The 13,144-nt window shown below is 35.6% G+C and overlaps 1 protein-coding gene across 1 annotated transcript in view; it reads left to right on the top strand.

Moving 5' to 3' along the window:
• LOC150091547 (cholesterol transporter ABCA5-like) overlaps positions 1-13,144 on the top strand; it is a 389,022-nt gene that overhangs the window by 111,689 nt on the left and 264,189 nt on the right. The window contains exons 7-8 of the mRNA XM_090376152.1: positions 1,505-1,651; positions 10,468-10,612. Of these exons, the coding sequence (XP_090232278.1) occupies positions 1,505-1,651; positions 10,468-10,612 (292 nt within the window). The remainder of the gene's footprint in view (positions 1-1,504; positions 1,652-10,467; positions 10,613-13,144) is intronic.

The raw sequence follows: 13,144 nt of genomic DNA, 5'->3' as shown, positions 1-13,144 counted from the left end.
ATCTTGAGTACTGCATACAGGCCTGGAAGCTTCATTTTAGGAAGGATGTAGAGCTGCTGGAGCAGGTACAGGAAAGGACAAAGAGTTTGGTGAGGGGAACAAAGGACTGCTCTTACTAAGAGAGTTTCGGTTCTGCAACTTGGGGCATCTGGAGACTAGGCACCTGCAAGGCAATCTGATTGAGGTGTTTAAGGCTTTGAATGGATTGAGCAAGCAAGCTCAATGCTGATGGGATTCTTCCTCCTGCTGAGATTACACACACAAGGGGGCATAAATTTAAATTGAGAAAGGATGGTTGCAAATAGATGTGCAGAAGTTTGCCTTTAGCAAACATGGTTGATTGGTGGAAAAAAACTTCCATCTGATGTTGTGGAAGTGGATAGCTTTAGGAAATTCAAGGAAGAACTAGACAAACTGTTGGAGAGGATGGATAGGTGAATTTTTTTTTTTTTTTTTTTTGCTTAGGCTGTGTAAGCTTGCTTTCTTGTATCATTTGCCACTGTTAATACTAACACAAGATGAAAGTAAGCCACAGAGTGACTGATAGACAGAGTTCTCTGATATGTAAGAATTTTCCACTCTCTGTAAGCATTAATAAGGATTCAAGGCACAAAATTTGCAGAAATTCATCACATTCCAAAATCTTGTGTTAAAATTTATTGCTATGTCTCATGTGAAATACCAGTTTCACTAGCAATTTCATGGATAGTCAAATGTTGCTCACTTTCATCAGATCATAAACCTGAACAACTGAATCATTAATGTTTGAAGTTGAAGGGCAGGCAGAGCACGAATCGTCTTTGATAGACAAGCAACCTTCTTTAAATTTTGAAAACCACTGAAAGTCTTTGAACAACAAATGGCTTCTTCTTTGAAAGGCGTTTTTTTTTTTTAACATTTCTTGTATTTCTGTTACACTTTTCTTTAATTTGGAACAAAATTTGATGTAAATTTGCTGCTCAGTAAAACTTCACTTTATAACCAAGAAATCTTTAAATACAACTGTTAATTCTTCAGTATATTTTATAAACCTTGTTGCTCCTCTTTGCCAGATTAGATTTAGGCAACCTAATCTGGGTGCTTTTCTTACTCTTATCTCATTATATTCAAGAATAGTATTGATGGTGTACACCTTTCTTGCCAGTTCATAGTATAATAATGAATTTTGAAGCATACTGTATGTACCGAGGATTTAGTGTCAACCAATGTTAACTACAAAATCATTTTGCAGTAAACCTTTTTATAATTAACAAAAAAGAGTCATTTGACATTTTCTTGGTTTTACGGAAATGTGCTTATAGCCCAGACTAACTTGTAAAAGTACTAGAGAGATACTGCTGTGTGACATGATATGCATTGTTATTTGTAATAAAGTAGGCTGTATAAGTGTGCCAAAGTTGTCTCAAAACAAAAATGCAATTTTGTAGTTAATTTTTGACACTAAACCCTCAATATAGAGATTATGATACTTGGTGCAAATATTAATGTATCATTTGTTAAACAGGTTGCTGGTTCTGTGGCTGGGTTCACAGTTCCAATAATTAGCTTGTTTTACCTACTGGCAGTTTATCTCCAACACAGAATCAGTCCTGGCATTTTCTATTTAATATCTCTGCTGTCACCTGCTGCATTTAGTCTTGGAATTGAACAGGTAATTATATAAAAGTTCTTTTGTATATTAAAAGTATATCAGCTTTTAACTTTAGAATTAACAAACAATTTAAACAGAAAATGAAGTTAATGCAATGTAATAATACCAATATAAAATGTATGCATATATCTATTAGGTATTTTAGAAGCTTTGCCAGATACTTATTTAGCTAAGAAGATGAACTTCAAAGTGCATAATTAATGGGATAATTTTATTTGTACATAGCAAAAATTATATAGGTAGACTCAGAGATCCATGACCTTATCAAATAATATGGTCTTGTGCACTTTTTTTAGCACCCACAGTAATGGTGGACCTGGTAATATAGCACCTTTACCACTGTGTGAACTATGTACTATTCCCTTGTAAGTTTCATATAATTGTACCATGCTGTAAATGAAGGAGGCAAAGCCCTGGGGGCAATTTTGCAAATTTTCTATTTTGTTGTTTTTGCTATTTTCACTGATTTTACCATTACTGTTTTTACTATTTTATCTTTTATCTCTGCCAGTGATATAGAGGGTGTTTCATAATATATGGGCCATACGTTCTTGATTGATTCAGGACCTGAAAACAAAAAAGTTTATAAATTTATTATTATTATTATTATTATTATTGTTGTTGTAAGTTTACAGACAAATTTATAAACATGTGATTCTGATTGGTTATGGAGTTATGATTGTTTGAATTTTTGGAATTTATTTATGGAGTTTCTGTTGGTAAAAAATAATAATAAGCAACATGTACCTATTATGAAGGCCTCCGTAGCCAAGGTTTTTTTTTTTACCTATTATGAATAAACATTCTATTAAATATGTGTCTGCTTATCCTTATTTATTATTTTTTAAAATTCAAACAGCCATAGCTTCTTAACCATTTAGAATTCGAGACATGTCTATATAAACTTTTTTTCATTTTTCAAGTTCTGAATCAATCCTGAAACTACAACCTGTATGTTGTGAAACACTTCTGAATACATCAGTTAGTCATGTAGCTATTTTTAACATTTTTTAAATGTTATCAAATGGCCTTTTCAAATAAATTATAGGTATAATTTTTCAAAAAAAAAAATGATGGAAAACTTTAGTTTCATTTACATAATCAGTTTAAAAAAAAACACAGAAATCACTTAACGTTACCCAAAAGAAAGGATTATTGTTCAGTAATAAATAAGTTCATTTCAATTCTGATTAATAAATATATTACTCATTATTATTAAAATTAAAATTTTGCATTTTATTGTCTGACTTGATTAATAGATTTCACTAAAAATTAACCAAGAAATTTTTGAAAACAATGTGATTCTTCTGTTGTATTTCAAACTTATCAGAAAAATTCTTTGGAGGAAATATTATGTATTAGCCATATGGCACAAGTAAGCCCAAGGCTTTTGCTGCACCAGGCAACAAAAAAAAATATAAATAAAAATAAAATGAACTACCTATTTTGATTTCCTCCTCACATAGGTACCTATCCAACCGACCTTTGAATTTCCCTGAGCCTCAAACATGGAGGAAACATATTCCAATAATTAGCTCACTAGCTAAAATAAAACTTCCTGCAATACAATCTAAACCTCTTTCCCTGCAATTTGAATTTATGTTCTCTAGTTCTGGAATCATTTATAATGGTGAAAATTTTCCCTCTTATTTATTTCACTTTTTCCTCTCGGAGCCTTATAAACGATTCCATCCTTGATGGAGACCTTAAATAGGTCTCTAAGGTGCCTAGTTATCATTTTCTGTACCCCACATATCCTCATATGAATGCTCTTTTGCTGAACCTATTAGATGCATTGCATGTCTTTGGAACTGTTCAAGAAGCTCAATTTCTTGCTTTAGGTATGTTTACTATACTTCAGTGCAGTATTCCAAGTGCAGCCTCACAATTGCCTTAAACAATGGGATAATGACCTAATGACCTGACAATTAATCAGTGCAACAAACCCCTTATCTCTATAATCAAGTGTTTGATAAATCATTTGCAGAGACGGTGGGCATTTCTTGTTGCCTGTCAGTACTACTTGGAGACCTTCATATCCAACTGTAATGTAACTCCCATATCTCTTTCTTCTTCTTCTGCTGTTTTTAATTCAGCCCCACCAAATATATAAATTGTTTTGAAGTTTCTATTCCCCAAGTATAAAAATCTGCATTTTGCTGCATTAAATCACAGCTGCCACTATTCTACCCATCCCTGATGTCTGTCTAAGTCATCATTTTAAGAATACCAGCTTGGCTCTGGTCATTAACTACTCTACTGATTTTTCTCCACTCCCCTCCCACCAGAAACCTCACTGATCTTGGATTGGGCATTGTGCAAGAATGGAAATTAACATCTCCAGCACTATTAATCTTGATCTCAATGAGTTGATATATTGCTTCCCATAGAGACCACCACATACCTAGTAAGGGTATATTTACATGGATTATTGGCATACTGTATTTGGCTATTCATGAACTAATTTTCATAATTTGAAATAAAAGTTTGTCCAGTCTGTGTATTGTTAATAGATATTAAAATGAATGTCTTACTAGTGATACTTGGTGCATATATTAATGTATATTGTATAGTGCTTATATTAATGTAAATTTGTCAATCTAATAAAAGTTTTTTGATATTTTATATTTTTTTATTTCTTCCTTAGTTTTTTTAGCACGTGTGTGTGTGTGTCTGTCTGTCTATCATTATCATCTGTCATCGTTCCGCTATTCCACGAGTCGATGTATGAAGCCTCGTCACCATGCCCTGTCCCTCTCTCTCTGTTGTTGATTTCACTCCAGTTTCCTCCTCTCTTAATGACATTGGCCTTTATCATATCCTGCCACCTCATTCTTGGTCTCCCCTTTGGTCTTTTGTCTCTTAATTGTAACTCAAACATTCTTATTGGCAAACACCTCTCGTTCATCCTCTTTACATGTCAGTCATTTCAAACGGGACCTTTCAATCTTATTCTAGAGTTTTTCAACCTGAATTCTCTCCCTAATCACATCATTGCTGATTTTGTCACATCTTGTCTTTCCAGCTATGCTCCTCACAAATCTCATTTCTGCCCCCTGCATTCTGCTTTCATCTTTTTTCCTCATAGACCAAGTTTCAGATGCATACGTCACAATTGGTATGTAATAGGTCTGATACATGCCTTCTTCTTACACTTCAGTGGTATGTGCCTGTTCTAGATCAGGTCTCTTGTCTGCCTATAGAAATTCGCACACGCTTGTATCCTTCTATTTATTTCTTCATTTATCACTCCAGTTTTTGTAATGGTGCTTCCTAGATACTTGAAGTTATTAGCCATTTTTAGCTCTTTCCCTACCATTGTAATGTATTCGTCAGACTCGCCACTCCTCTTTAGAACCATTACTTCACTTTTCTCCTGACTAAAAACCAGTTCAAATTCATTGGCCACATATCAACTTGCCATTGTACTTGTTCCCTGCTGTCTCTCCCCATATGCAGAGATCATCTGTGAAGAGCATGACTTTCATTTGGTCTTGTCCAAGTTGTTCCACCACTCTACATTGCAAATCATTCATGACAGCTATGAATAGTAATGGTGACAGGACACCTCTTTCCTGAAACCTGATGTTTTTTCGAAGCTCTCCATCAAATTCATCACTGTTCTTACTTTTCTCATCGTGTTGGTGTACATATTCACAATTCTCTCCACAAGATTTTCCTCTATCCCCAAGTTTCTCAAAACCTCCCACACTTTCTCTTTCTCTCTTCATGCATCAAACACTTTCTTTATATCCAAAAATACCATCCATAATTCTTTATTGTGTTTATAACATTTTTTCATCATTTTCCTGATGCAGAAAATTATATCTACTGTCGATCTGCCAGGCCTAAAGCCATACTGTTCCCCGGCCATCCTGTTTTCAATCGTTCCTCTTATCTTCCACTCTAACAAAACCACCAGCCCCACCAAAAGCTCTAACGCTTTTGGTGGCTCTGGTGGTACCAGCTGTATGATAGCTAATTTTGTGCTTCTATAAAGTTGATTAATAAAGGTTTTAGGGAGTATTGCTCAAAAATAAGTTATGTTTTTGATAAAATAAGTGTTGGTGATTGATAGACTAAGATTTGGGAACTAAGGGTGGTTTCATCTTCCAACTGTGAACGTTTTTCAAAATGGCTACCATATACTATTATTATCCTTGAATATAAGAAAACATAGGAAATTTCAAGGTCGATAAATTTTTAAGTACTATGATCAGTCACTGGGACTTCTTAACAGAACAGTGGTGCTACTTGAAAGCTTTGCTGTAGTGGTTTTCATGATATCAATTTGTATTTAAAAATATTCATTTGTTGTGGAGTTATTAATTTTTGTAAATTTAAAGGTCATGGTGATTCTACCGAGTCAGCCATATGGATTTATCCTTCGTGAGATAAAAGAACTACAGCAGTGCCACCTGCTTGTTCAGTGGTGACTAGCAAATCCGCATAAATTGCATAAAATTGTTCATTAATTTCCATCTTTATAATAAATAACAGTTGAAGGGTTATTTGAATCTGAGAGGAAGGAGATAGGGAATATCAAGACATACAAGCTAAAGTTCTTGATTTAGTATATACATCAATACAACTGTGACATCACGAGGAAGCTTCACTATTGAATAAGAACTATTGAATATCACATCTATGTGACTGTTACAGTTTGGCAGCTTAAATTTATTGCCTTCAACAGAAAAAGAAGCCTCAAAAGTAATAAGCCCTGACATAACACACCTGATCTTATTGGTGGTATCTGTGATGGCCACAAGAATGATGACGACATATTAAACTAGCCACACTCAGTATTTGAAATTGTTTGGAAAAATTGAGGAGTGTGTGGAAATCTTAAAAGGACAGAAAAATAGACATACTTGGATTGAGTGAATCAAAATGGAAAGGAAATGGGTGTAGCGAGTTACCAGGAGGCTTTACCTATATTGTGTGTGTATATAGGGTTTAAATTATAATTAATATAAATGTAGGGTTTAAATAAATAAATGAATTTCTATTTATACTCTATGCACCCACCACTGCAAGAGGGCATTATAATTTCACTGTAACTCTTTTATTACAACAGATAAATCAGTGCAACAGTTAAAAGTGGGGTGTTTGCTTTTTCTGGGCTAGGGTATAAGGTTGATTTTCATGATGTGTGATTGTCTCTGTGTACATTAATTATCCCATGACCAAATACTGTTCAGTATGGCTAATATAGTTCAAATTAAAGTCTTATAAAGAATTAATTTAGAAACTTCCCTTTTTGTAATAAATTTCCATTTTCTTGTATAAAACTTTGGTGATGTTATAAAGAAGTATTAAAACTATTTGTTGTTTGTTTTGAATATTTAAAAAAAAAAAAGAAACGTTACATATATATATATTTTTTTTCATTGAAAACATGCATTTTTATTTATTTAAAATGTATTATGTAATACATATAGTGGCCACTTGGTCAGGTACATCCATCTAATAGTGTGGAGGTCTTACTTTAGCCCTCAGAACAACCTGAATTCATTATGATATGGCCTCAGCAGGCTATTGAAATCATGAAACGGAGAAGCTGATCCATGTTGACTTGATTGTTTTCCTCAGTTATTGAAAATTGGATGGTTACAGATCTCTACTTCAAAGATTTTGTTCCACCTCATCCCACAGGTGCTGAATTGGATTGAGATGTTGGGAAGCCATGCATTGGCTGGATTTACCCTCATGTTCCTAGAACTAGTTCTGTACAATTCCGTTCTTGAGACATGATGTAGTATCCTTTTGGAAGAACTCATTCACAGATGAATACACTGAAGCCATGAAGGGATTCACCTATTTTCAGATAGCACGTGGCATCCAAATATTGCATCACTGGTATCAAAGGGACCAGCATGCACCATGAAAATACTCCCAAACACCATTACACTGCCATCACCAGCTTACATTGTTGACATCTGGCAGGATGGAGCCATGGACTTATAGTATTTTAGTGAGAGAACAAGAGGAAGCTGTATCTGGTTATCAGCAGCAATTCTTTGTTCATTAAGAAACAGGCGCCTCCATAGCCAGGTGGGAAGGAGCAGCAGTGCATAGCACACACTTCTTGATTAGACCGGGATTCGAGCCCGTTACCACCAAATACGAAGGATGCGGAAAGGTCAGGGAATGACCACCGCATATCCCGGAGCAATATGGCCTTAGTTGCTAATGCTCCTAAAACCCAAACAAACAACATCATTAAGAAACTGTAGGTAAAAGACCCACTGGGTGGCAGTGATCAGAGTGTACTGATGTGGAACTTACTTAAAGACATAAGTAATGTTAAGGGTAAAGGGAAAGGCTATTGCTTTCATAAGGCTGACTATAGTGGTCACACACAGTTTTTAAATTCTATGCATTGGGACCAGCAGCAAATTCTAACTGGGAAGCATTCAGGGAAATAACATAGAAATCACTTGGCTTTTCATACCAACTAAGGAATTCTGTTAATAAGAAGCCTTAGACCTAAATGGATATCAGACAGACTGATGGGACTTGTTGAGAGAAGAAAAATGCATGGGATGAATATAAATTATCAGGTGATATTGAAGCCTGTGGCAGATATAAACTTATCTGTATTGAAGTCAAAAAGGAGGCTAGGCAAGTTAAGGCAGATTATGAAAATCTCTGCCATAGAATGCAAAGAACAGCAGCTTCAATGCTTATGTTAACAGTAGAAGAAAGGGGTTGAATCACATTGTTATTTGACAATATGACAGTCACATTGACATTCACATTATCAAGTGACATTGACATAAAGTGTCAGTCACATTGGCACTTGGTGACAATGGTTTAACTGTTGATGACCCTGTTTAGGTTGCTGACAAACTGAATGGGTATTTTCAATCTACATTCACAAAAATAATTCTTCAGGGATGGGAATGCCAGAAGTTTATCAAACTCTGACAGGGAGCTAAATGATTTTGTGATAACTGAAATAAAACTGGAAGAGAAATTGTGCAAGCTAAATATAAAAAGACACCTGAGGCAGATGGGATCTGTCCACTTATATTAAGAGAAGCAGTAAAGGAGGTAAGCAAAACCTTAGCTATAATTATGAGAGCATCCTTGGATTCTGGGGAGGTCCCTATGGACTGGAGATGTGTGAATGTATCCCCAGTTCACAAAGGGGGATCAAAAGGTGATATGAGTAATTATAGACCTGTTAGCTTAACTTCTATTCTAGGGAAAATAATGGAGTCACTGGTTAAAGAAGTAATGCAGGACCATCTAGACAGGAATGCAATTATAATGCAGTCATAGCATGGATTTATTAAGGGTCAGTCTTGTGTAACCAATCTGATTGGATACTATGATGCAATAACAAAGGAACCGGATGGGATGCAAAAAAAAATAATTTTGATATTATATACTTGATTTTCAACAAGGTTTTTGATACTGTTGCATATAAAAGGCTGCTGTACAAATTGGAGGAATGCGGCATTAAGGGCATGTTAATGCTATGGATAAATGATGGTTGAGCAGAAGAAGACAGAGAGTGATTATTAATTGGCACTGCTGTTCATGAACTAATATTATTAGTGGAGTCCACTAGGGTTCAATGCTGGACCCATTGTTATTTTCACTATTTATTAATGATACTGATGAAGTATCATTAATGAAGTATAATCAGGCTTAATATCTAAATTTTCAGATGATACAAAGGTTTTACAGCCTTTGTTCTAGTAGCTTACATTGATTGCTAACCCCCAGGGTGGTTAGCAATCAATGTAAGCTACTAGAACAAGATTGGCAGGTTGGTTAATGACAATAATGAAGGTAAACTCCTGCAACAAGATCTAGAAAGATTAGGCTGATGTGCTAAGAAATGGCAGTTGAAGTTTAATGTTGACAAATGTAAAGTACTGCATATGGACAGCAGTAATCCCAGACTAACATACCAACTGTGTGTTACTACACTCAGCATAGTTGATAATGAAAAGGGTCTGGGGTAATTGTGCAGTCAGATATGATGATTCGAAGCAGTGCAGACAGGCTGCCAGGACAGTTCATGAGGTTTTGTCAATGATATACAGAAACTTTGTTAGTAGGGTTAAGGAGGTGACTTTGTATAAGACCATGGTTAAGCCTCATCGTGAGTACTGTATACAGGTGTAGAGACTTCATGTTATGTAAGATCTGCTGGAATGGGTGCAGAGAAGGACAATGAGATTGGTAAAGGGTACTCTTACCAAGAAAGGCTTCAGTTCTGCAAATTGCAGCATCTGGAGAATAAGCACCTGCAAGGAGATCTGATTTGAGGTGTTTTAGGCTTTGAATGGATTGAGTAAGTACCACTGTTGTTATTTGACTTACTATAGTCTTTCACTTATCCAGGACAAGTCTTGGCAGGCTTTGTTGGCTCTTGCATCAGTGAGCTGTTTTCAACCTCAGGATCACTATTGGCTGGATTTTATTTGGTTATTGGACCACTCAGTACACTCATGACATGGTCATTCACGAACACCCCATCGATGTTGCAGTTTCTGAGATACTTATATCAACGTATCTGGCACCAACTACCATGCCATTTTCAAAGTCACTTAACTCCGTCTTCTTGCCCATTTTCAGACACACACACAGAGTATCCCTATGTATCTGTCCACTTGCATGGTATAAGCACGTGATGTGCTACTGAAACAGCATTCCATTTCGTGAAATAGATAGATCTACCTATAAAAATGGCATTTATTTTCTATTTATTATTATTCTTTTGTTGTACTTGTACTTTATATTTTGTATGAGAGCTTTTTGTTTTCCTTATATGTGCACCTCTTTTCTCTTTATGGCAGATAACAAGTATGGACAGTTTGGGAGGATTCTCCTATAGAGATCTCTTTAAGAATGACTTTTCTGTTGGAGGTATAATGATAATGTTAATTGTTGATATTTTTCTGTATGGTTTCCTAGCATACTATTTTGACAGTGTTATACCAGGTAAGGACGTTTCTCTTTACTTGGCTAACGACACTATTGTAAAATATCACATTATCCAAGCTTTATTTTTTTATTGTTGGTAATATTGTTTTATATATTTTCTTTTTCTTTTTTTTTTTTTTACCTTTCTTTATATTGTAATTTTTAATTAAAATATAAAGAAAGTGTAATGTAAAAAAAATGTAATTTATTTGTTATTACTTTTTAAATTCTTTTATTATTGTATTTATTACTATTATTCTATTTATTTATTTTTTATTTTGTTTTATTTTTTGGCTGATATAGCAAAAGCCTGTAGTTTCCTTGCACTATATAGAGAATACTAATAAGGTGCTGGGAGCTCATGCTGTATAAACTATAGCATATTTCCCTATAGTTTGAGGTGAGCATATTGTAATGTTGCAAGATAGCTCTTTGGATTGCTTTACCACAGACTTCCTAATGTTTTTTAAAAGCCTTTCTACTCCTTCCACTCAAACTATTTTAACAGTGAAACTAAAAATAGCAAAATAAAAACACTTGTTCAACGTGATTGTTACCAAGTGATCAAGTAAAAGTATAGTTACTCATGCCATGTGTTCAAATCCACATAATATTGAAAATGTACTCACTCTCTTGAAAACCTCTTTGAACTGATGTGACCATTCTAGAGTATAAACAAAAAATTATTCATTATTTATATCAAATGCACTGCAGTTAACCTGCTATTTTGTGAAGGACTGAGTGGGGTGATGTTATGTGTGGTAATACAGGCTCAGATTAACTCATGTAGTCCTGTGTTAACTAGGTGTATGTGACTTTATGTAGAAATCTGAATATTGTTGATTTTGAGCATTAAAATGACAGTCTTTCTCAGGTCCACATCAGTTTGGTGCAATGTAATTTATTGTGACAGTTTGGTGCATAACAGTTCAGTGTATGATACAGTTTGGTGCAAGACATTTTTTGGTGAAAAATGCAAACTTTTAACATGCTATGCTGTAAATGGTTAATTTAATGATCACATTACAGTTCATATTTTTGATAGAGTATAAACAAAATTTAACCACCTTCATTTTTAGGCGTATAAGTGTATACAGGGTGTTTCAAAAGTGATGGTAAATAATTTAAACGTGAACTGTACAGACTACAATATACAAAAAAAGCCTAGTAAACATGGGTCCTTAAGTGAATCGTTTTTGAGATATTGCACATTTCTAGTTGGGATCCACCACTGACAAGGTGAACTGTACAGAGTTGGGATCCACCACTGATTGTTTGTTTAGGTTAGGTTATGCTCATTCTCTCCCTTTCCCTTCTCTCAATTCTCTGAGATGTAGCAGGCATACTAGTACTTGTCAAAGGATGGAAAGAGGTTACAGCAACGAAGAGTATCCGGACATGCACTTCATGTATGTTAATGCCAATGGCAGTGCACTCGAGGCTGCAAGAAGCATTTCCCCACTCCAAGAAGCATTTCCCCACCAAAGGCAGCCAAACAGGTGCACATTCATCAGGGTATGTCAACGCTTTAGAGAACATGGGTGCTTCGCACATGGAGTACGAGCAGGGAGACCCAGAAGCATAACACCTGATGTTGAGGAAAGGGTGTTAGAAAGAATAGAACAAAATCCAGAAATTTCGACAAGAAGGGTTGCTCTGCAAGAGCGGGTACTGAGTCATAGCAGTGTGCGGTGAATTTTACATCGCCAATTACAGTACCTCTACCATATCCAGCATGTACTAGGTCTCAGCAATACAGACTACCCTCCCAGAGTGAACTTCTGCCAGTGGATGCAACAACAGTGTGTCCTGAACACCCAATTTTTAAATGTTTTGTTCACTGACAAAGTTGAGTTTACTTGTGACGGTATTTCTAATTTTCATAACTGTCACGTTTGGTCCAACGAAAATCCCAATGCAATTCATGAGTCACGACATCAGCAACGTTTCTCGTTGAATGTCTGGGCAGGACTACTAGGAAACCTCTAATTGGACCACACTTTCTGCCAAACAGGCTAACAGGAGAACTGTACCGTGCAGAATGTTCTTCCAGACCTCCTTGATGATGATAATGTTCCACTTCAGCAACACCAGAACATGTGGTTTATGCATGATGGTGCACTGGCACATTTTGCTTGAGTTGTGACTAACTAGAAGGTATGGTCAATGGTGGATAGGTAGAGGTGGGCCTGTAATGTGGCCTCCCAGATCACCAGACTTAAATCCTATGGATTTTTGTATCTGGGGTCATGTAAAAAGCTTGGTGTACACTTCTGGCATTAACACAGTTGAGGAATCGCAGCATCGGGTTGAAGGAGCCTTTCAGCAAATCAGAAATGACCCAGGAATGCCTGAGCGGATTTGCAACTCAATGCAGAGAAGACTACAAAGCTGCGTATGGATGTAAGGACAGCATTTTGAACACCTTTTGTAACATCCGTAAAATCCTGTGGTGTTGAAACCAAAAATTAAAAATGTATTATCTTATGTTTAATAAAACCACCATTAGCAAAGGATTCATAGCTTTTTGCTAAACTTGTGCTCCGATAG

The sequence above is a fragment of the Mastigoproctus giganteus genome, chromosome 1 (assembly GCF_048544385.1).
Source record: "Mastigoproctus giganteus isolate SK-2022 chromosome 1, ASM4854438v1, whole genome shotgun sequence".
Lineage (NCBI taxonomy): Eukaryota > Metazoa > Arthropoda > Arachnida > Uropygi > Thelyphonidae > Mastigoproctus > Mastigoproctus giganteus.
This window is presented reverse-complemented; position numbering and strand designations above follow the sequence as displayed.